This window comes from Mixophyes fleayi, chromosome 6 (genome assembly GCF_038048845.1).
Source record: "Mixophyes fleayi isolate aMixFle1 chromosome 6, aMixFle1.hap1, whole genome shotgun sequence".
NCBI lineage: Eukaryota > Metazoa > Chordata > Amphibia > Anura > Limnodynastidae > Mixophyes > Mixophyes fleayi.
The window spans coordinates 136,664,496-136,689,907 of NC_134407.1; the positions used below are offsets into that span (position 1 = coordinate 136,664,496).

The following is a 25,412-nucleotide window of genomic DNA, read 5'->3' on the forward strand; positions in this document are numbered from 1 at the left end:
CACCAAACTATAGTCATACTTGCCAAACTTAGGATCTCCTCTCCAGGAGATCCTGTTGCCGAGTGTGTGGTCGTGACCCAGCGGATCATGTCATTAGGCCCCTCCCCCTGTTGCTCAAATGCCGCGATTCGTGGGAGAATATAGCTTGGAGCAGGGCTAGGATGATACGATTCGCTGTGAATTGTGTCATTATGCCCTGTACTACCTACTTCACAAGAGAGGTGGGCAAATGCGGGAGTCCATGAGAAATCCTACAAATTTGGGAGTCTCCCGGACATTCCGGGAGAGTAGGCAATTATGAATATAGTGGAGAGATGAAGTTGGACAGTGTTAGTTATAAATGTGAATGTCGTACTACCCTAGTTGTAGAAGAGAGAATAGCATATTGACATTGTTTTAATAACTGCAAAAGATGCATTTTACAAAAAAAAAAATATATAATGGAATACAAAGACCCGCACATCCCCCTATTAGTTCTTTATAACTCCAGTAGGAATCTTCTTTCTTGCCACAGTTGAAATGGAAATAAATAAGAAATCTGAATACACTGTTGCAACTCCAAAATAATAGAGCTGCAACTAATGACTGATGTACTATCTGTCTTTGCAAACAGTTAATCAGAAGCGGCAACATAATGCTGCTGGCGTTATCATCAATAACGATTCAGCGCCAAGGAAGTGTACCAGGAGATGCGCCCAAGTCTCATTAGCTTGCATTGCCATCTAACATGTTCATACCCTTATTGACCTCAATGTAGGCTTGCCTGCCTCTGTTCTTGTTCTCCAGGAGTGAGGGGCTACAAGTCATAGGCTGGGTACACACTACAGATAATATCTCCCGATGTAATATTGTTAATTATGTTACCAACGACTGAAAATCCCAATCATCATGCCAATTCATGTGTACACACTAAACACGTTTTACAAGATTTACCTTCAGATCTCTGATCTTCCTCTGTCATAACCATTGGCTGAAAAGATTGTAACTCTGTAAACTCTATAGAGATCTGCCTACACTGTTGATTGTGAGCATGTACACACTGCAAAATTGGAGCAACAACTTTAGCCCATCCTTGAACGAGATTTTTAGTCCATTTACAAAATCAAATCAAACGATACGATGTGATTTGGAACGATAATCGTTCTTTGTTGGAGTGTACACACTAATACAATATCGGGCCGAACAATTGTTTATCATGTAATTGGCCGATAATCGGATAAAAAGAACCGGTGGGGTATACCCAGCCTTAGATAAGCTCAAATCTAAATGCAAATACAGTTTTGGTACATATGCACAGTACACATGCATATGATTAAGATAGACTTCAAAATGTAATTCTTGTAAACAGTATACATGAAATTCATCTAAAATTAGTGCTTAATTATGTTTTCCCTTCAATATTCATATTAAACACTTCTGTATATTGTAAGGAATAACATACACTTTATAGTTTCTAATAATCTATCATTTACTGTAGAGGTTAGGAGTGGCAAGACTATATGATTATATTGTCTCCTCTCACTCCTGCATGTACTTTTAAAATATAATATAATTTACAAATCTAATAAGCAATGACATCAGTACATATATATAAGTTTGATAATCATCATCATCATTTATTTATATAGTGCCAACATATTCCGTAGCGCTTTACAATTGGGGACAAACACAGTAAACTAATAAACAAACTGGGTAAAAAGATAAAGAAGTGAGAAGGCCCTGTTTGCAAGCTTAAAATCTATGGGACAATGGGAGTTTGATACATGAGGTTAAGTCTACATTTTGCATTTCGGTCCAGCCAGACTTCAAAGGTAAAAGTGACTCATAAGCTAAATGATCCTGTCACACAACAATGTTGGTCAGGGGGTAATTGCCTTGTGTGAAATTGTGTAATGGATGGTAATAGGTTAATGTAGTGAGGTTAAGAGGGTGGTTGAGGATTATTATAAGCTTGTCTGAAGAGCTGGGTTTTCAGAGAACGCTTGAAAGTTTGTAGACCAGAGGAGAGTCTTATTGTGCGAGGGAGAGAATTCCATAGAGTGGGTACTCATTTTAATACTCATTTTAATACTGTATATCCTTTTAAATCAGAAAATGAAACGAAGTTGCATTGATAAAATTATTAGAACCTTAGCCTTCACATTTGTAGCACAGTCTTTGCTCCAAATAACTGCAATCAATCTCTTTCCATAGCCGTGGATGTGCTTCCTGCACCTCTCTACTGGCAGTTTGGTCCACTCTTCTTGTGCAAACTGCTCCAGTTCTCCCAGATATGAAGGGCGTCTTTTCAGATCTCTCCACAGGGGTTCTATGGGATTTAGATCTGTATCCATTGCTGGCCACTTCAGAACAGTCCAGCGTTTTGTCATGAGCCATTCCTGGGTGTTTTCTGAATTGTGTTTTGTGTCCTTGTCATGCTGGAAAACACAGCTTTTTGACATTAGGATCAACATTGCACTCCAAAATGGCCTGGTATTCTCCAGATTTCATGAGGCCATGTACATGTTCCAGGCACACAGTCCCACAGACAGCACAGCAATCCCAAAACACTGAACCTTCTCCATGTTTGACTGTATTGAAAGTGCTTTTTCTTTGAAAGCTTAACTTTGCTTTCTGTAAATATAGGGATGAAGTGCTTTACCAGAAAGCTCTAATTTGAATATATATTCACAAGACATTCTCCCAAATAGAATTTGGCTTTTTCAGGTGTGTTTTGGTAAACTACAATTGGTCTTTCTTATGTCTCTCTCTCAACAGTATGGTGATATTTTGGCCATGACTGTATGAATTACCTAGTAGCCGTTTCTCCACCATCCGCATAAACAAAGAGTTCAGTGAAATGCTGGCAACACTTTTCATGCTATTTGCCCGATATCACACGGTGCTGGCCTGAAAACAACTGTGATACAATAATAATCCAATTAAATTGATTTTTATCATTATTTGACATGTTGATAAATTCAGCTTGAAGATGACTGCAGATGAACGCCATTGGCCAGTGTGTGCAGTAATCTTATGATCGCACTAACAGGGTCCAAGATCTCACCCAATTGGACAACCCATGTGAAAGTGCCAAGACTGGCCTATATAGTAGTCACTCTGGAATCCTCTACCCAGAAAATGGTGATGACCAATTCATTAACTTGATTAAAATGTGGATTAGATGCCTTCCTTAAAGGAAATGGTATATCCATAATGCATAATCCATTGAGCTAATAAATTAATCTGATAACCATTTATGGGGTCATGCCTAGCTGAGGCTGTGTTTGCTTTTTTCTAGCTCAAAACTTTTTTCAACCTAATTACAAAACGATTTAGTTACAATTGTTAAAGATTAAATTCCCCCTAGAGGGATGAAATTAGGTGCAGGCCAGTGAATATTATTATTATTTATTTACAGGGCACCACAGATTGCGTAGCATCAGACAATCGTTCAAATATATAATTAATACAGTGAACAAAAGCAAGAATACATAAAAACAGTTTCCATATATGGGTGAGAAGGAAAAAACTGTAGGGAACTCACACATAAATTAGCAAAGATATGACATTGATATATGAGAGATGGCAGTAGGCAGACATGAGACTAAGGAACACAAACGATTAGGTTAATATATATGTAGATCTGTTACTGGGACGATTTGTGCTCACCCAAAACGTATGTCTATAGCCGTGCGCAAAAGTTACTCATCTAAAATCTATTAATGAAATAGTGGTATATATTCCTTATTCTAACAGCAGATTGGTATCATGAATTCAGAAGCATATTGTCTAATATATGTTATTATGAAAGGATCCATAAAAATACAATTACTTCCATGATACTAATAACTATAGAGACAAAGTCACAAACAAATATTGACATGTCAGTAATACATTATGTAATACATTTTAGGCAAATGTGTACACCACTGTTAAGACCACGTTTGTGATATTTAAATAAAATAACCATATTCATAAAGAACTGCATTTTAGTGTGCACACACTGCATGGATAGATAGATAGATAGATAGATAGATAGATAGATAGATAGATAGATAGATAGATAGATAGATAGATTGATAGATTTCATATATATGAACATGGAATGACAGACTCCAAATGTGCTGTGTTTGCATAGGATAAGTCATTGTTAAAATGTGCTAGAGTTAGACCACAACAACATCACAAGACTTTAAAAAAATTCAACTAGATGTGAATAACAATGTCATTCTCAAAACACTACAAACAGGTACAGAAACTACCTATTTGAAACAAAACAGGAAAACACACTGGGCTAGATTTACTAAGCTGCGGGTTTGAAAAAGTGGGGATGTTGCCTATAGCAACCAATCAGATTCTAGCTTTCATTTATTTAGTGCATTCTACAAAATGACAGCTAGAATCTGATTGGTTGCTATTAGCAACATCCCCACTTTTTCAAACCCGCAGCTTAGTAAATCTAGCCCACTGTCTCTAATCGTACATGGCCACAGAAAACAATTTATCAGATTAAGCAAGATGTCTTTACTGGAAAAAGGATTATAAATAAGTACATATAGATATATATGACATAAGTCCTATAAACATGTGAATAATGTATAGCTGAAAGCGCAATAACAGAGTAATGCAGTTCTGAATAGTGCAATAAACCAAATGATAACTTTCCATAGTATGCAATCGACTTTTTTCAGCAGTTACTTCAGTAGTTCAGAATGGCACATTATGATTCTGATCTATATGTGCTTTCAGTAGCCTCATTTTATGGTATAGCAGTATATACCCTGTGAACAATTGTACAGACATGTTTATTTGCAGTTCGCGACAGTAGTTTGATTTTTGGCAAATACATTCTGAAATCATTTATCCCTGCTTTATAGGGGTAAAATGCTAATGTATATATATATATATATATATATATATATATATATATATATATATATATATATATATTTGTATTTTTCTACCTTTTATTAAATTAATTTTGTATTTTTGTACTCTGTCTTGAGCAATTGAGTATATTTAATTTATTGTTGGATGGACTATGCACAACACTTTTGTATTACCTTTCTGGTAGTTAATTGAGTACATCCACTCCTATCTGTTTTTGTGTCTGTCTGTTAGTGTGATTATATATATATATATATATATATATATATATATATATATATATATATATATATATATATATATACTGAATAAAGTCTCTTTTTTTATAGCAAGGTATTGATTTATTTTCTCAAGTGAATTCGAAGACTTGTTTAACTGGAGATAGAGATATTTTACTATATACAAACTGTAATTTTGTTTTAAATTCTTTATCCCGTGACTATTCAAGATATTCATGTGCCCGATTTCAAACACGGATTTACAGCCGTTCTGTATTAATCTCACTGCATTATATTGCTTCGCAGATTATTTACGAAAACAAGTGACATTGAGACACTTGAAAGTGTCGAACATGGGGGTGAGATTAAACTGGATAAAAGGGGGAGGTGTAGTGTAAGGGGGGTGGAAAATGCTTTCTAAGGTAAGTTTTTGGATGAGTGTCAGATATCAAAGCGCATGCGCAGAGCCCCGGGGAACTAGTCTAGGTGCTGTCTTGTCTTAGCACAGGTAACATTCAAGCGTCCAACTGTTGGTGTTTAAATATCCCCAAAACCCACAAGTGATGGCTCTACTGGGGAGGTCAGACTGGCAGGTATGTGTTCTGTTTAGTTTTTTGTTTTTTTTCATTTTTACAAGTACTTGTTTTTTTATGTGCTGAAGCCCAGCAGAACTCAGTAATACACTTTTCTCACCTTATCCAAAGTAAGTAATTGGAGTTTCGCAAATAGATTTGGCACTGGGCTTTATTTACAGCAATATTTTTAAACTTCAGGGGGGGACGCCCTTAATTATGTGGTGCATTTAACCTGTTTCTAAACCAAGAGATAGAATACTGGGTGCTCTTTCTGGCTTTAGAATCGAATCCCAAAAGTTAGCCAAAGGTGCTAAATTGGTCAGCCCTTACTTCACAATTTCCAATACTAAATTAAACCCAATCGTTGACTAAAGAGAAAAGGACATCCTGAGGCTAAACTAATGGGGTCTTTTTTAGAGGATCGGTCATGAGATACGTGTGCTAAAGTTTATTCCTCAATACCATCTGCAGGATTCCGACGCAAATCCTTGCGTAAAAATCCCCAGATGCGTTTTTTGTCAAATTCACTGAACGAATTTGAAATATTAATCATCCTTTAAAAAAACTTTGTTTATTTTTATTTTTTTAGACTAAACACGTTAATACATTTTACAAAACGTAAAGAATTTTTAAGCTTATTTCCATATATGTGCAGTATTTATATATAAAAGCCTTTAACTTTTTAAATTACAAAAACAAGTACAGAAACCGATATCAAGAGTGCATTTTACACTCATTCTTCAAGAGGTTAGTACAGAGTGCTGAAATTGTGGTATGGTAAATGACAAAAGTTTAAATGTATTATTTAAATCCTTGGTGGATATCCAACTATTTGAAGCTTCCGAATAACAACGAAACTACAATAGGACATATTTTTGTCATAATCTTCACCCTACACCTGCTGTTCCTTTTATTTATCCTCAGATTAAATTTTAAATTAACAGATCTGAATACAACACACGAATGACATTTATGTGCTACCAAACACAATGCATGATTAAACAATTGGTAACGCACGTAAAATGCCATGTAACACAACATAAATTATTTTTAATTCCATATGGTGCTGTAAACTCGCAGTTGTAAAATGTCTGCAAATTATAAACTCGGCAGATATCAGTCAGCACCTAAACCCCCCCCCAAAAAAACTTGTAAATAAGCACTTTTAAACTTTACAACGACTAAATACAGAAAGTCGCAAAATATTAGGGTATAGAATTTAACTTTGTTAAAATAGTTATATAAAAAGTTGTGTATTTTCCGCTTTGAGGTTCTTATGGTTGAATTATAGAAGTGTTAATTGAGTAAGCATGAAAAACATACTATTTAATGAACAAGGGTATAATATAATAGCGAATGCATCGAATATCGTGTGTGTCATATAGAATATATATATATATATATATATATATATATATATATATATATATATGTGTGTTATCTAATGTGGAAGTATGGATAGTAGTAGTAAGAATCTACACTTCAGTTACGATTAAACTTCTTGTCAGTTTCTTATATCTACTTGGTGTACTGCAAATATTTAAAGGTTTCTTTTAGTGGTTTTAGACCATTGTAGTAACTTTACTGCCAACTTATTAAAGAATAGGAAAAAAATAAAATAAATGTGGGATGAGGGGAATAAATTCCCCTCATTGCTATATGGATCCATCTCTGAGAGCGATTGGAACACCCCCTAATCCTGAGCCTAGATCTCTCCTATCTCACACGGGACTGTACGCTTCCAGGTTTTTCTCTTTCCAGTAGAATTTATTTAGATTACCAGTCTTAATGACGCCAAACCCTTTCAGAGCAGCCACAAACGCTTGCTGTTACAAGCAGGCAGGGACAGCAAAACCTGCATTTCAAAGGCATTTTATATACGAAAACAAAAGGGGCAATTTAGAAATGTAGCCCCACCAAAAATGGTAATGAAGATTAGCTACAACTGACTGAAATTCTCTGATGATTATAAGGTTCCTCAATTGATGGAATCAGCACCTGGTTAGAAAAGAAACACCTTTTTAGAGTCGTTCCAACAATAATTAGCGTTGAGAGCATGTTTAACCCCTCGGTGCGCCCTGAAGAAAGCTCTGCTGGAAACTGGGTTAACGTGATTTGCTTAGGACAAAACCACCCAAATATTCTGGTCCTGTAATAAAAGCAAACCACAATTTGTTAGGTGTAATCTAAATTAATAGTAAATTGTTCTATATCCCTTAAACAAAGGCACAGTCAGTACATTGCTGGAAAATGTAATTTATTCTACTTTGCACGATATGTCAAATTTTATGTTTTAAGTCGTATTTTAGACACTTTTAAATAATGTCACAAGCGTGTTTTTTTTTTTTAATTATTTGTATAAAGGAAACTAAAATAAAAAATGTCATTACTCTAAGGCGCACTCTCCCTTTTAGTAACCAATCACACAACACTTGTCTTTGTTTTGCTTTAATACTATAAATCTATAATTCATTGACATCTTCACTTCATTAACTTTGACTGTAGAATTATTTTATTTCTTTAAATTATGCATTTTCTCCACACATTCTGCTTTTCCCACTTATTCCAATTGCAATAACTTGAGCTAGTCGTTTTTGAACAGCAAATAATTTAACGTAGTTCATTGCACCTGGAAAGAAAAGAGGAAAATCAGCATGTACACATCACATCAAGACATGGGGTACGTTTGTGGCATTTTTACTTCGTCAGTCCTAGTTCACTGACGCTGATTTGTCGCTTCTCAATCCTTTGCCGTAAGAATTTGCATTTGCTAAAATAAATAAAAACGACAAACCTTGCACATGCATTTTTATTGTAATATAATACATGTCAGTAAGGTGTGTGTGTGTGTGGTAATATACAATTTAAGGATCTATTCTACACGCTGCTTTTTAAATCCACTTTGAGGCCAAAGGAGAATATACAAATGACACATAGTGGTGTAAGGTTTTACGTCACATATCCTTAACACTCGTGAAAGGGGGTTACCTGTATCCAAATATACGTGTATGTATTTAACCCTTTCTTGGTTGTGGGTGCCTTGCAGCTGCTTAGCTGGCACTGCTGAGATGTAAATGCACTTAGTTTAGTCTGGCAGAAAATTATGGAACGGGTTACTGTATCTCGCCTAGGGGAGAAGAGATAATCTGTCAAGTGTTTATTTAAATGGACACTTAAGTATTTTTTTTTGTATATAATAAGTCTCCTGCTTATTTCCACACGAGTGTGCCAACCTTAACATTTATTTAATGATGGCTTAAACCCTCCACCAACCAATACACGACAAGGACTTAAGTTAAACTAAAAGATTAAAGCTTCATTGCCCAAAATGCCAGCGCCCTAATTATTACTAAGGTAAATAATATATTTAATGGCTTTATAGCCGTATACAGTGTAACCATAAAAATACGGAAAGTGCTGCAAATATTTACAATAAAATTCTTATTTTTTTATTTTTTTTTGCCCCTATACATGTAACACAATTGCTCCTAGAAATCAATTTGTGTCTTTACCTTGTGGCATTCATACTTAATGTATTTTACTAACCATTAATGTTTTTGTTTCTGGTAGGCTCTGTTAGTGTTCATTTGTAAATGTTTAGATAAGAAGTACGTGTGAAGAAAAACATTAGCCCGGTGTTTGTATATCATAACATTTGCTCCGCAGATAAAAGTATCTGTGAAACGAATGTGACTTCATGTCACTGAATAAGGAATCTGGTCTGTCGCCGAGTAATACTCAAAGGGCGTGGCCATTGCTGACAGCCTCTTGTGATTGGGCGATGCAGCCCCCCTCTATAATTAACCCTCAGACCCATCCCTAGGGAGGAGTTACCGTAACAGGAGCATTAAGGGCGGATAGGGAAAAGGGGGAATATCTAGCAATCATAAGAGAGGAATCAGTTCTGTAAGAGCCTCCATGCCTGATAGATAACGGAGACTTGGGAATACACAGTGAACTTGGATTATTTTGTCATTTTTATCCTGTGTGGGTACCGGGCACCATGCTGTGGAAACTGGCAGATAATGTTAAATATGAGGATGAGTGTGAGGTGAGGCATAAGTCGCATATTTATCTGATTTTAGGAATGGATTTGCTAGTAATGTTTTAGAATGTTTCAGAATTTGGATTGAAATGCTGTTCTAGTCTGCACTACCCAGATCACTTAGGAACTAGAATGACTGACTAAAATGAAGTGTGGTTCTCTGCATCTCCTTCTGTAGATCGAGTTTTTGCTTTGTGCTCTAGATATCTACGGTGTGCTACGGAGTTTGCATTGCTCAATTTGGCTGCACAATATTGTTTGTTGTATTGTTATAGCATGTTGAATCTGCCCCAGTTGGCGTTCTCCTCGTGCCCCATGGTATGTTGAAGCTACTGTGCGTTATCCCCATGTTGGACGCTAGTGGGCGCCAGAGACGAGGGAATCCCATTCAAGTGCCATGTCTATGGTTGAGATTTGTCGATTTCCCTTGATAAATCTTATGCGCTCTAAAACCATATCACGGTCACCCCACTAGCATGTTTAGAATAATCCCAGCCACACAATGTCTACATCTGACGGCAAGTGCCGATGTTCTATGGCTGGAGCTTTGCTTGTGCTTTCACGGTTCTAATAGAATCATTTTAATAACATTTGTCCGTTTGCAGAGTGTAACTTATCTAATTGTTGATTTTGTATGGCATGTGCAAAATTTTTAAAGACATATAGCGTGCAATGCATATGTAATCAGTGTACATACGGTTTGATGATGGTTGCAAGTCTTCTGAGTTGACTCATTCTTGAGTGTTTCACCCTCCCCATTTCTTTGGTCCCAGTCATTCATTTTTGTGCATTTGTCATGGTCTGCATAGTGTGGTTGTCTTGGCTCCTGTTGATTAGTTTCAGTCATTTCAAATCAATAGGAGGTATTTAGCAAGGAGGACTGGTCACAGCAGAGCTTGTTTGGGCTCCTTTCTTTTCTGATTAGCTACCCTGTTATATTAATGACCATGAAGCTGTAATCTGCTAAAACTAGAGATCAGCCCAATTTAAACATTTCAGCTCAAGTTGCGAACAGAGAAAATGGCATTTCTAGAAAGGATTTCAGACTTGACTAGTGTTTTCTGTATCCCGTATTGAACTTAAGGAGCCCATATAAATGCTGTAAAACCTTTGTTCTGGTTGTCAATACCTCTGGAAATCAGTATTTACAAACATTAATAGTGCAACACTAAGAAGTTATCATTTTTAAGCAGACCTGCAATAGGATTAAAGAAGACTAGATTAAGATTTAAACAGAAAGTGGGTTATAGAATAACTTTGCAATTCATAGGATTGACTGCAAAATCCATTTGTACTGTTCCCCGGGACAGAACGAAGAGTTAAGTTCATATGATCCCGGTAACTGTGTTTAGCAGATGAAATGGTGAATAAAGTGTGTTCATAGTTTAATGTACAGAGGGGCTAGAGAATCAACCTAAACCTGTTTATATTCTTTTTATGTTTTAACAAATCTCATATTAAAGTAATTTTGGCAGTATATGTAACACTTTCTCCTATATTTATATCTCTATAGGACAGACATGATGGGAGCAGCAATGGTAACCCAAGGTTACCCCATTTGTCATCAGTCAGTCAGCACCTGTATAGCCCAGCTCCCCCTCTCTCCCATTCAGGGTCTTCTGACTTCCAGCCCCCATATTTCCCACCTCCATACCAGCCTCTGCCTTACTCCCAGTCGGCTGACCCATACTCCCACCTTGGAGACCCATTCTCCCTTAACACCATCCATGCTTCTCACCCTAATCCCAGTCAGCAACAAGGATGGCCAAGCCGTCAAAACCAGGAGCACAGCGGAATTTCCCACCACGGCAGACCTGGGCTAGTCCATCACATACCTTCTCTGGATCACAGCTCAGGAAGGCTGGGGAGAGACTTTCAAAGGAGACCTGATATTCTTCTTCAGCATGGCCATGGAATGGACTCTTCAAACCTAGCGGATAACCTTGGTCTACCAGACATTGGGCAGCAAATGGAGGATGTTGCGGTAATGTCTTCTACAAAATCTAATTGTGGAGAGGGGTAGGGTGGTGTTTCTTGTGTAATACAGAGATCTTGGCTTTGTAGTGTTGACAACATGAGTTTGACACTGCTAGATTCCCCACTTTTATAATAAGTTTTCCAAGTTTATCTGGTTTTGTAGTAATAGGAAAAACTTTTGAAGGTGAAACCGATGTACAGTCAATATTTGTATAAAACAGTTATTTTTGCCCCTTTGATATGCCCACTTACTCTGCTAAAACATATTATTCTAATTGTATATATTTCATCTAGAACCTTTTTTTTTTATTTATTTTTTATACATTTAAATTTACCTGGGTGCTTGATAGTTTTCACTTGCCTGTGAGCTAATCTGTAGAATAGTATAATCCTATATTTTATTCTTTAGCTTATAAACACTAATATAATTGGTGCTATGTAGAGTTCTGGCAAACTGATACATTAAACTTTTTGTTAGTATGCATAAACTGTTTCTTTTGCTCATACACTTGGGGATCTTTGTGCTGTTTTTGTTACAAGTTTAAGAATATTCTGGTTTAAACTTATTGTCTAAATGCCTTCTCAGTTAAGCCGATGAACCAAAAATCTTTATTATATTTCATATTAATGTAGTCTCCTTTTTTCCCTTACAGAGTTTGGAAGAGCAAAGCTTAATAATGCATGACCAGACAGTCATTAAAAAAGGTTTGTTTTAAAGTGTTTCTTTTTAGAAATGTTATTATGAAAGATCTTTGGAACACTATGCAAGGAAAAATATAATGATCTGTTTTAAGTTAATCAGATCTGTGCGCATAATTTTTGTTTGCTAAAAATATAGAGCATATTACACCGCAGAGTAAATGGGAAACAAATCATGTTTTCTTGTATACATAATTTATAGTTAAATATTTTAATTTCATACTACATAAATATATTTAAGTGTTTTTTAATTAGACTATATATTTTTTTTGTTTTCCTAAACAGAATATTTTTTTTTTTTTTCATTCCCTTCAAAGCCATAAATGCATTCCAATATTCTTTAACCCTTGAGAATTGAGTGAAAACAGAGCTTTTTCTATAAACGATCTTGATTGCATGGTTGTGTCATGTGAAAAATATTTAGTTGTTAAGATTTTAAGTGGGGAGACGAGTAATTTTGTTATCCCAAACATTGCTGTGCTCTGAAATGTGTAATAAAGTCTGCTGTAATTTTATTATTTTGGCTCCCCCCCCCCCCCCCCCTCTCATCTCGTTATATGGAAAAGTATAGAAAGTGTTTGTGCAGATCTAAACACTTGCTTTTGTTAAGCGCCCAGAATTCTGTCACATTTTAAGATGAGCAATTAACGTGTTGTATCTGGCACAAATTAGTGATTGCAAAATAGGGAACGTTTTAAGGAAAGCTTGATGCACAGAAGCCGTCCTATAGGCTTGAAAGAGTAGATTAGGAATGCTTGAACTGTTCTGCAGATTGATCTGTCATGAAAAACCTAAACATTATAATATACCCTTGTCAGTGTTGGCATTATACTTCAGTCGTTCTCTGTCCCTGCTGGCTTTTGAAGATGGTAGTTGCTTGAGCGTACTTGCAGGTTGGGCATTTCATCAGGGTTGTGTAATCTAGCTATTTTCCTTGTTGCCCACCTTGTAAACAACGAGCTGCAGTCTGTACAAATCTCTTTTGTATGAGGTTCGCTCTGTTTGCCGAGGGCTTGTAGATGCAGAGGGCTGTGTTAGACATATATAGTTCAAGAGGAAAACATTGGAGCATCTTTACTGTTTCTCCACAACCTTAGCCAACAAACGCTGGAGACCACTGGGGTTTCTTTATGATGTGTGCTGCTAACAGAGAAAGTCATAGGATTAAAAATAAGTGAAATTCTGGACTTGTTCTGTAATTCTAAAACAAACTTTAACATTTGAATTGGAAGGACAGAATCTCCTAGACGTGTCAACATCGTCTGCCACTAATGCTATAACAATAATATTTTTTTGTAAACAAAAACCCTCCTCTCGTTATCTGAAGAATGCAATCTAAGAACACTGTTCTGGTTGCAACTAAACAAGACTTAACTATTCAGATGCATGTTGTAAACATTGAACTGTATTTATGTCAAGCCTTTGTATTGTTAATTCTTTTGCACAGTGTACTCTACATTTGTAAAACTATTTACACTTGTATAAGCGCACACAGAGCATGAATTTGCAAACGGTCTATGCTACTAAAGCACACGTGCTTGTATTCGCCTGCACATCTATCCCTCAAATGTATAGTGTACCTGAACAAAGATACCTTAGCATGTTACAAAATGATGAAGTATTATAGAACAAGGTGTTTCAAGCTTTCTCTTGCCAAAAAATTGTTCTGCATTTTTAAATATTTGTCTGTGCCTATATGGCTGTAAATGTGAACTAGCACCTCATGCTTTGGTGAAAATAAGTACTATAATTAACAGGGTGAAATAGACCATGGGCTAGATTTACTAAGCTACGGGTTTGAAAAAGTGGGGATGTTGCCTATAGCAACTAATCAGATTCTAGCTATCATTTTGTAGAAGGTACTAAATAAATGAAAGCTAGAATCTGATTGGTTGCTATAGGCAACATCCCCACTTTTTCAAACCCGCAGCTTAGTAAATCTAGCCCCATGAATCTATTTTCAGCTTCCACTAGGTACATGTGGCAGAGAAACCTATCTCAAGGAGAAATAAATGATTAGAACAACCCCCCCCCCCCCCCCCTTGGATTTGTATCTGAAAACTATGCCATCACTCTCTAGAAACTTGAATATAAAGAATTACTGAGGTTTAATTAATATCATGGTAAAAATCAATTACACCCTTTGTGCACCATTTCAGTCTGTTACATCTATTACATAGACAGCCCAAATTTGCCATTTGCACTATGTTCTTAAATATCTTATTTTATGCAGGAATGAAGATTACTCACAAACTCCAGCAACTATTAGAGATAAAGATCTTTTACATAATTGTATTTATTTGTTTTTTTTTCTCCTTGTCTGTAATGGACCATTTTATTTTTCTAATTGTATCTATTTTTTATTTTATTTTTGTGATCTTATTTATTGTGGAACAAGATCTTGCTCCAATGTTTGCTTCCACACATCGTTATGACTTTGTGTTAATTGTTCATTGTTAATGCATTATTCACAGGGAAAAACACCCTCAATATGTCCTACCAGAAGGACTCACTGATGGGAATTGTGATTAATCCAAATGAAGTTTTCTGCTCGGTTCCTGGTAGACTCTCCCTCCTAAGTTCCACCTCAAAGTACAAAGTCACTGTAGCGGAAGTCCAACGCAGACTCTCGCCCCCTGAATGCTTAAATGCGTCCTTACTTGGAGGAGTACTTAGAAGGTATGTTTGTTTGTTTGTTTTTTTTGGGGGGTTTTTTTGGCACTGATTATTTTTTACTTGGACCATTTTAAAGAAATCAAACATAAATACAGAATTCTTAATTCAGAGTATTATGTAAAATATTTAATTGGAACCACTTGCTGCAGTCCTATATTATGATCCTCCAACCACTAATTTAGAGGCAGGCTTGCTAGCTGTGGTGGGACTACAAATCCCAACATGCCCTGGCAGACAGAGAATAGCAATGCATGCTGGGATTTTCATTACTTTTTACAGCGGCTGAAAAGCCACAGGTTGTCTGAGCTGGCTCTAAATAGTTAATGTGCATAAAATTGTCCTGCCACTGATACTCGTCCAACTGCTTTTTATTTAATGAAGAGGAACAAGGGTTATTTAAAGTAGACAACTGTTGTAGTTTAACAAAACTTTCATTCCATAGTTTCCGGTGTGACTCTCTAAAAACAATGGCGTGCTTTGTTTTGAGAATTTAAAGGGGACCACAAAGGAGCAGGGGCGTGAGATTAGAGAGAAATCGTTAGACCACATTTTGGTGCCACCTCCTAACAGACCTGCTCATTTAAATTTGAACTAATTGTATTCAAATGAGAAATAGACTTCAATGCAGTGTCTGCCCCATAGTTCTCTCCTGAATAACAGGGCACTTCAAAGCAGCTGGTGTCTTTTGAGGGCTACTCTGGAAAATGGAAATGATTTTAAGAAGATGTTTATAAATCTGAGAGGTACAGTGTAGTGAAAAGCATTTATTTATTTATTTATTCCCCTTATACCCCCCCCCCCCCCATGAAATTGGGGAACTCTCACTTTCATAGAAAATAAGGCCTCCATAATAAATTTCCTTATATTGAGTGCTATTATGGTGGTTTCGTTGATAAGCAGAGCACTTTCTGAATAATTAATGTAAAGTTGAATACTGCGTGTTAATTTATGATATGCCAAAAGAGAGATGTATATTTCAAAGGGCTTATTTAATAGCCTACTGTTTTGTGCATGATTATGGTGTAACCCAAAGCATCCAATCAGGTGTGTGCTTTCATTTTCTATACTGTACTAAATAAATTGGTATAATTCTGTTGCTATGGGTTACAGCCCTTTGCTCCTTGTTTAATGTGTAAGCTCACACATGTTTGTGAAGGAGGCACATCTTAGGAATCTAACAATATTGTAACACTACCGCATTTTAGTTTTTAAATGAGCAATGTCAAAACTGATAAGTCATCTTGCTGGCGCTCTAAAATGAAATGTGACCTAGATTATTTGTAGAACAGAGAAGGAAGGAGAAGGCAAACAAATGTAGCTGCTTAAGGTTTTCGGTTAAGAAACAAAAAACCCTGTGTTGGAGGGAATTCCCATGCAAGTCTCCACAGACCAGTGATCAGCTCTAGAGGCGGGTTCTGTGAAATTCAATCTGGTTAATCCATTGACTGTAAAATATACAGTTTAGAAACATTGTTTTCTAATAGTGAGGGAATCCTACCCTGTGAGATCAATGTTTTCCTGTGAAGTCTTGTTCTGGGAGTATTGCCCTTACAGTAACTTGAGACCTATATGTTGGTAAAACAATCTGATTGGGAGCAATTGACATTTTAATCCCTGTTCTCTCTCTTGTCAGAGCAAAATCTAAAAATGGAGGGAGGTCGCTGCGGGAAAAACTTGAGAAAATTGGTCTGAACCTGCCAGCTGGAAGGCGAAAAGCTGCGAATGTGACGCTTCTGACGTCGCTGGTAGAAGGTTTGTTTCATTTCAAGGTTTATAGAAACGCTAGTGGGTGTAATATTCCCAGGGTGGTGGGTTGTCCAATATCAATCATGGGAATAAATTGCATTGTGATTAAATCTCAAGTGACATATTGATAATGAAGGGAGAAGGCCGTAATAAAAGGTGATGAATAAGCCATGGGTTCTTGTCCGTGGTATTCTCAGCCAAGTCAGTGTAAAGCCCTATAAAATATCATGAATGGGCTAATAAAATAATTTTAAAATAAATTAAATCTTGCAATTAAATCTATTCACCAGAATAAGGACACTGTTCATATCCTAAAGAAAAACTCTTTAGGGTATAATTTTCAGTGTTTGTTGCCTAAAAGCTTTCCTAACCAATTAAGTACTACAGCAAATGATTACTTTCCAAAAAATATTGATTTGGGCAATTCTGTTCTAGTTGTGTTATTGCTTAGTGCAGGAATGTACAACCTGTGGGTTAGGATTCTCAGGAATCTGTTTTTGGGTCCCCTGATATGTAATACTGCTGGGAACAACTTTTTTCGGAGCTCCTGAAAGGGGCACAGGGGCTCTTAGGACCTCGGCTATCACTGCGTAAAGCACGAGTCTATTAGATCATAACTTCTCAGCCCTCTCCACAAGTACCACAAACGGTTCATGTTCTCAATTTCCCTTTGAGAGCACGTAGCTTGCTCGATGTGCAAAAGAAGAGGATTGAGTAAATCTGCTCTATCCGAACATGATATACTAATGGTATTTAATCTAATTATTTAAGTCTGAGCTTTCTTCCTATATGCCAGACATGTAAACCCTTTAAAGGAGCCACCTCCATACCCCCAGTAAACATCTCTACAGAAGTTTTATAAAGTGCTAAAACATACAGGCACAAACTCTGACAGATTGTGTGAATGCCTGATCACTAGAGCTTACAATCTAATAGGAAACCTGGAAAACTTTACAATAAGGGAACTTGAGTTTTTGGTTCACACTTCCCACAACTGGCTACTCTTTTTAAACTCCACTATCTTGGGTTAGAGAACCTCTGGTGACGAAAGTGTTAACTGGCTCATATCACTCAGCTGTGACTCACTTCCTTAGTAACCTGGGTCAGCCGAATACTCGTATAAATGGCCATATCCGTGGGGTTTCTATCACAAATATAAGGTGTAGTTTCTGAATTGCATGATGTCACATTTTTGCGTTTGAAATTTGCACTGAAATAAACCTACTGTAGATGACAAGGCCAAAAGATACTTAACTACAACCGGAAAATATAATTCTGTGAAACCCACAACCCTGGGGGTGACTTTCAGGTAACCTGTGTCTTTTGCTTGTAGGTGAGGCTGTACACCTCGCTCGTGACTTTGGTTATGTTTGCGAAACCGAATTTCCCTCCAAAGCCGTGGCAGAGTACCTAACCCGGCCGCACATAGAGCGCAATGAGATGGCGAATCGGAAAAATATGCTGCTCGCTGCAAAGTAAGTTGTGGTCATGGTGAATTGCTATGGCCATATGCGTTAATGATATCCATCAATATAGGGGTGAAAATCAATCACTCTTGTATAATATGTGACCGGACTTCATCAATGGAGGATAGATTTTTAACTACATAATGTAAGAGGAAAACTGCACTTAAATGTTAATTTTTATAAATTGTTATTTCTAGGAATAAAATGGTTCTTTGCTGCCATGAGATCAGATATGTTATAACTCTGGAAACCTTTTTTTTTTTTCTTCTATAAATTCCACTTTCTATAGGGAAGGGTGATCGGTGTAAAAGAACTTCCTAGAGAATTTGGATGAGCCCAGTTTACTTGCCTTCATCCTAAATTATAACTTGCAGAGTAAAGGACAAAGAAATTGTAGTAAAAATGGCTTTTGAATATGTTAAACAATTTTCTCATTTTTTTTTTTTTTCTCTGTTGAGTACTTGGCCCTTCAGTAATGCTGGCTGCATAAAAAAAGTTTGGGCAGCCAATTTGTTAGTTCCAATCAAACATTTTCTTCATGTGTGGTATCATTATTTAATGTAAATAAAGATATTTCATATGGAACTGATTTATGTAGATTCCCAAACACAAATTGACCGATCAGTGAACTCCATGGGCTAGCGTGTTGGGTATTTGGATAAACACACTAAATTGAGCCTTTGCAATAAAAGATGGTCACAGATTAGGCCACTTGACAAATAGGGGTATAATTCTACAGACTATGGCCTGTTGGCTTGCTAGTATTAGAGTTGGCCTTTGCAAGTTGAGCAATTTTTCATTTCATTTAAGCTTTCCAGAGTATATATTATATCAGTACAGTTGATTCGTTTGTTGCACTCCAATTAAAAAAAGCTTTCCGTGTGTGAATATGTATATGTGTGTGTGTGTGTGTGTGTGTGTGTATATATATATATATATATATATAATACTCTCTCTTCTCCCTGTTTTTTGTTTTTTTTCCCTCATCTGCATTGAGATGACTGCCTATTGAATCTCAAGGTAGTTCAATTATACAAAACCCTCCAGAGAGATTAAGAACACCATAACGGAACAAGATCTGGTTCTCTAATGAGGCTGTTAATGTGATAGGTCCCTAATGAACTTGTCGGTGTAATTATTACATTTTGATTTCTTGTCCATGAGTCCTGGGGCACTGGTGTAATGATCACCTGTTAATTTTATAATTTTATTTAGGGTAGATTACTGTTTAAAGAATACCAGTGGGATTTTACTTTTACCATTTAAATAGTTAGTATCTCACTGGGATGCCCTGTCCCTTTAAGCCTGCTATCTAGGAAAAGAATGCAATTTTTCCACTACAGATTGAGGGCCTGAGTTGGAAGCAAAGAAAAGGAGCAAATTTGCACCAGAACAGACCATGTTTACAATGCATGGGGTACAAATCAACTTTTTTTTTTTTTTGCACACAAGGGAAATACTGTCTTTCTTTTTTTCATGTAGCACACAAACACTTGATGGCTTTATTTTTACAATTAAATTAAAGTTGACCTAGGACATGCCCTATCCCAACTATAAATCTGTCCCCCCACATTAAATTTACCTCCCCTCTAATCAGGCCCGGCGCTCCCATTAGGCAAGGTTAGGCACTTGCCTAGGGCGCCGGGCTCTGGAGGGCGCCTGGAGGGCGCCAGAGAACTGGAAATTAATTTTAAAACTGTGCGGCGACCGCTGACCATACCTGTCACGGCCGCCGCACAGCATTCAGATGCATGGGGAGGGAAAAAAGAGGCTATTGCTCACCACCGCCGCCTCTCTGCTCTGTCTCCTCCCCTCCACTCACTAGTGTCAGTGAGTGGAGGGGAGGAGACGGAGCAGAGAGGCGGCGGTGATGAGACAAGGTAAGAAAAGACGGGGCGAGGAGGGAGGAGGGCGCCGATTTTTGCGGGGGGGGGGGGGGGGGGGGAGAGGGCGCCGATTTTGCCTAGGGTGCCATGGACCCTAGCACCTGCCCTGCCTCTAATGCAACATGGTTTTGCCAAGGTGCAAATTTGCTCCTTTTTATCTGCTTTGCTCTTAAATGCAAAACACTCAGGGTCTGACTTCGAGTTGTCAGTCTGGGTTTGGTTACACATGCATAGAGATGAACGAAATTTTGTGTAAATAGTTTCTACATTTCGCTGAGGAGTAAATTTGCAGGGATACCAACTATAGACACTGTATTGGTAAACTTACATTTTGTACAATTAATTGCTCACTATTATAGCGGGTGTGACTATAATCAATTTATTCTGCTGTGTATTGGGTTGGGAAAAGGAACGGGAATAATTTAGGTCAAAATTCCACCAGCAAAACAATTTCTCTGCCAAGAAAGAGGCAAACATTTGTGGAACGGTTTTGAAAAGATCGATCATCCCTACACATGCATAAGCTCTAAGAAGATAAATGTTGTAGCCAAGGTTTTATGATGTATATTTCCCAATAAGTAGCTTGTGTCATGTTGCTTGTATAATGCTTTTCAGGTGGGTTAGATAGAAAAAAAAAAAAAAAACCTAAATGTTTTAAGCTGACTAAGTGACTGCTCATCTATAGAGGATGAAGGAAAATGATTGTAACAGGAAGTTCTATAGACAATGTTGAAAGGACTGAAAAACCAGTGTTGCTCTTTACTTGTATAGCAACTAACACTTTATTATATAAATGTGGCCTTAAAAAAAAAATAAAAAAAAATCCCAAAGAACGTGAATGATTATTATAATATAATGCATTATTACATAATATGTTGTATATTTCCCTTATGTCTGACCAGCCACTGAAGGTTATTTAGTAATCTCTACAGACTAGTATTTGATTACATTTAATCAGAACATTCAGCGAGCTCCTAACCAAAGTCTGTAAATATTGGCAATATGTTTCAATAAGTGGCGAGATCCTTTTCTGAAGCTTATTGGAGTATACTACTTTAGATAAAATGGTGCAAAAAAAACTGTCAATCAACCGTAAATCTATCTCTGTTCATCATTCTTCCACTAGGTCCGTAAGCTTTTCAAAGTAACCTAATGACTTTGCCCTGGAGCTCTCCCAAAGCAATCTTGCTATAAAATACATACGCAAGAATCTCCTCTCCTGTCAGTACATGTGCACTACTCCTAGGATTGTCTCTTCCCAGGTGCTGTCCAGAAACTTCTAATCCACAGATAATTCAGTATGATCCATACAATATATAGACCTTACCAAAAAGCAAAAGTGTTTTTTGTTTGTTTACCCCAATTAAATTTTTTGCTAAACATGTTAGTCTGGAATTTCCATATTTGTTTTGTTCTGTACTGCATATTAAAGCAATCCCTATTTCATTTCTTGCACTTACTTATGGTTGGCAAACTTAATGCCTCATTTGTGTGTGCATGTGATTGATGTGTACTCTCTTTAGAAACCTTTTTATGACTGTTCTAAATATGTGTAATTTATCTTTTTATAATGTAATGTTTTTAGGCAGATGGTAAACTTTAGAGATGGGTTTGGAAGGTGTTTTCTTAAACAGATGTGTTTTTGTTATTTTAGGCAAATCTGCAAAGAATTCACAGATCTCCTTACCCAGGACAGAACGCCTCTTGGTAACGCAAGACCAAGTCCTATTTTGGAGCCTGGAATCCAAGGATGTTTGGCTCACTTCAGCCTCATAACGCATGGTTTCGGAAGCGCTGCCATTTGTGCTGCTATGACATCTGTACAAAACTACCTGAACGAATCTTTAAAGATTGCAGAAAAAATGTACATGAATAGTGGAGATCAGAGTCCTGGAAACAGCAACAAGAGCTTAGAAAAGATGGATAAACACCGGAAATAAGAGAATTTGTATGGACAAGTTTTAAATGTTTGGAAATCTGAGATTGGAACTGTTTCTCTAAGGTCTCTTTTTTGTTTTAGTGGGACCTATGAACTATGTCCTGGAGACTTTTTGGAATACTATGGGACGGTGTTTTGTTTTTGTTCTTTCCGCTGCCCAATGTCTTTACTGAGAGGGATCTCTGTTCATGTGTCAGAACTTTATCACATAAAAGTTAAACTTTACACTCCAGCCATCTCCCCCTCACACATTTCATTGAGACAGTCTGGTTCAGTCCATGTAGAATAATACAACGTGTATACCCCCCACAATTGTTAAACTGTGTTCCAGTGGCTGCATCACAGGATAGTACTACACTGCAGCACTTTCTACAACCTGAAGATATGATGTATGGACTTGAAAGTTGGCTGTATGCATGAACAATAGTTTTTGTGACTGGAGCCCATTGTACCATTGTAGCATAATTAATTTTAATCAGATTCTAAATTAGTATCTCTTAAAATCGTAGATGTGTTGCATAGCCAAATATTACTTTTGTTTTTATTTCTTTCAATTTGAAGATATGCAATAATTGTCTTTAACTTTACATAATGAACATTTTAAGGATACCTTTTTAAGGGAAAAAAAAAATAATCTAAGTTTTCATGTAGAATATCCAGGTCTGGTCTAATTTGTATGGATTTTTTTTTTTCCAATGGTTTATTCAAATCTATAACCTGTGAAATATCACAACCTACCTACAAATGTATCTTAAATACAAAATCCAACAATGAAACCCGTCGCCACCAAAAAATTAACGGTTTCCCTTGTATTTTTGTATCTGATACAATATACTGCTAGAATTATGCTCTGCATCTGCAGTATTAGAGCAATATCTTCTTGTTACTGTAGGCCATGAGACCACTGTCCCTTTTTTTTTTTTTTTTTTTAAATTCTTAGAAAACTAGACACAATATTTGAACCTCTTCTCCTATGGTCCCCAAATTAAGGGATACACCCACTTTGCCAATCAGGTTATCCCTTTTCACTAAAGCTAATGTAAAATTGATGGAAGTTTTTTTTTTTTCTTTTTCTCTTTTGTTTTTGTAGTGTCAAGTCACTAGACCAGTGGATCCCAAACTTTTTCAGTTCAAGGCACCCTCTAGGGTTTACATATATATATATATATATTTTTTTTTTTCAAGGCACCCCTAAGCCAAAATAATTGCTAAGTAGTCCTCTGCTTTGCTTACCACTGGCCGAGGCACCCCTATGAGATCACTGAGGCACCCCAGGGCGCCTAGGCACACAGTTTGGGAACCACTGCACTAGACAATTCATGTTTTTTTTGTGTATTTTTAAAGTGGAACTCCACCATCGGAGAATTGGACTGTCCAGACAGATTTGTTTACTTGTATTATTCCTGCAATAGATCAACTATTTAGATACAGCCTGTGTGCTTTGAATATCCTCCGTCGCATCCATGAAAATGACAGAAATGAAAATAAACAAATCTGCCTGGACATTAGGATTCTTCAAAAGTTGAGATTGCCTTTTAACTCCTTCATGAACTGATGAGGCAGCAATGCATTCCTGTGAATTGTCAAAAGGTGGGCATTGTAACTGTCCCAGAGTTCTGACCGATTTTAATGTTTTTTTTTTCTTCTTATAAATGTACATATTTATTTATATGTAATTTAAGGGGGTTTGTACATAATGGTGAAACTTTATACAACTGAGGTTATGGGAATATTGATACAATTTTCACTTCTTTTTTTTTTTTTTTAAGTCTTTGTAAACAGATCTAATTTAGAATATTTAACAAAAATTGTGGCACTAAAGGTTGTGTTCTAACCTATGAAAAAGCAATATGTGTGAAATTGTGTGGGAGGGGAAGTGACGTTTCAAAAGGAATGAGTGCTATGTTACGTTTTGTGTCCAACGCTTTTACATATTTGTAAATGTTCCAATATTGAACTGTTGTATATTATAAACCTATAATAAAAAAAATCTCCAATTTTTTGTTTTGTTTTGCTCTCTAATCATTGGGGAAGAATAGCTTTAAAAACAGTATTTTGGAAGTTATTGTGCATTTCATAGAATTTGGGGTTCCTTAATGCATCCTGTTTTGCACTATTTTTCTGATCCTTTAACTCCCATCCTATGAACAATAGGCTTGTGGGTTGAAGTAGGAAAGGTGCATTTTGTCATGTTGGTGTGACCCCCCCTACACATGCAGCATGCATTTTGCTGGGGTAGCCTCCCATTGTACTATATTCATAGTTGCTTTATCCGATTTTATATTATGATTGCTGTTATTTTATGTTCTGTTTCCTAAATGTTCTACAGCAGTGTATTGGTGCTTTGTGGTATGTTTAACTGAAGTTCTCTTGGACGCCTAGGAAATTGCAGCATAAGTAGTAGACATCTAATCCGATTAAAATGAAAGATTTGTAATAAAATATATTTCAAATGCTGCTTCTCTAGGTTCAGGCAGTTCATCTTGGTAGTAGGATTAAAGGGGTATCGACCTTCTTTAGATTGCTAATCTGCATTTTTTTGTCACAGGAAGGTATAGCTAAAGCATAGTGTTCTTTTTTAGATATGTATTTCCTATATGGAAACTAATATACCTTGTTCTGTTTGAGACTATTGAATGAATGACACCTGGAGGGCACCCACAAGTGTACAGAGAATGGTCTGTGCAGTTCTCTAACCATTTACAATCTGTTATGGTATGGATTGTAGATCTGACTTTTCCAAGATTATTTTTCCATCTTTCAAAATAATGCAATTTTGATATTGATTACCATCACTGAACCATGCCAGAAGACTTACAGCCTCCTTTAATGTCTACATGAACCAATGTTCAAAAGTTTTGCATTTATTTATCTATTCTAATGCCAGTGCTGCAGAATCCATTCAGTGTTGGACAGGGCCCTCTTTCCTATTGGGCACAATGGGCAGGTGCCCGGGGGCCCTGCAGCCCAGGGGGGCCCGTCGGAGGCAGCAAGAAAAAAAAAAAAAAAACCTGAAGAAAATGCTTACCTTGCGGTCAGCTGGCGATCCGGCTCCCTCCCTGCTCTCCTCCTCCGTTGCGCTCACAGCGCATGTTGGGCGTGACGTCATCACGCCCGGCGACATCCATTGTGGAGCGAGACGGAGGAGGAGACTAGGGAGGGAGCCGGATCGCCAGCTGACCGCAAGGTAAGTATTTTCTTCAGGTTTTTTTTTTTTTTTTCTTGCTGCCTCCGACGGGCCCCCCTGGGCTGCAGGGCCTATATATATATATATATATATAGGCCCCGTAGCACTGCTGTGCCCGGGGCCCCAAGA

General features: G+C 37.0%; 1 protein-coding gene across 2 annotated transcripts; it reads left to right on the plus strand.

The window, feature by feature from the left end:
• The first annotated feature begins 5,550 nt into the window (after window positions 1–5,550).
• On the plus strand, window positions 5,551–22,706 carry TFAP2C (transcription factor AP-2 gamma). 2 transcript variants are annotated; one of them, XM_075176484.1, is made up of 7 exons: window positions 5,551–5,680; window positions 11,221–11,691; window positions 12,338–12,389; window positions 14,858–15,062; window positions 16,693–16,811; window positions 18,139–18,280; window positions 21,812–22,706. In XM_075176484.1, the coding sequence occupies exons 1-7, from the start codon at window positions 5,651–5,653 to the stop codon at window positions 22,095–22,097; spliced, it is 1,305 nt and encodes a 434-aa protein (XP_075032585.1). In that variant the 5' UTR covers window positions 5,551–5,650; the 3' UTR covers window positions 22,098–22,706. The 2 variants fall into 2 exon arrangements, with proteins under 2 accessions (XP_075032585.1, XP_075032584.1); XM_075176483.1 differs by lacking the exon at window positions 5,551–5,680 and adding an exon at window positions 9,527–9,713.
• The last annotated feature ends 2,706 nt before the right edge of the window (window positions 22,707–25,412 follow it).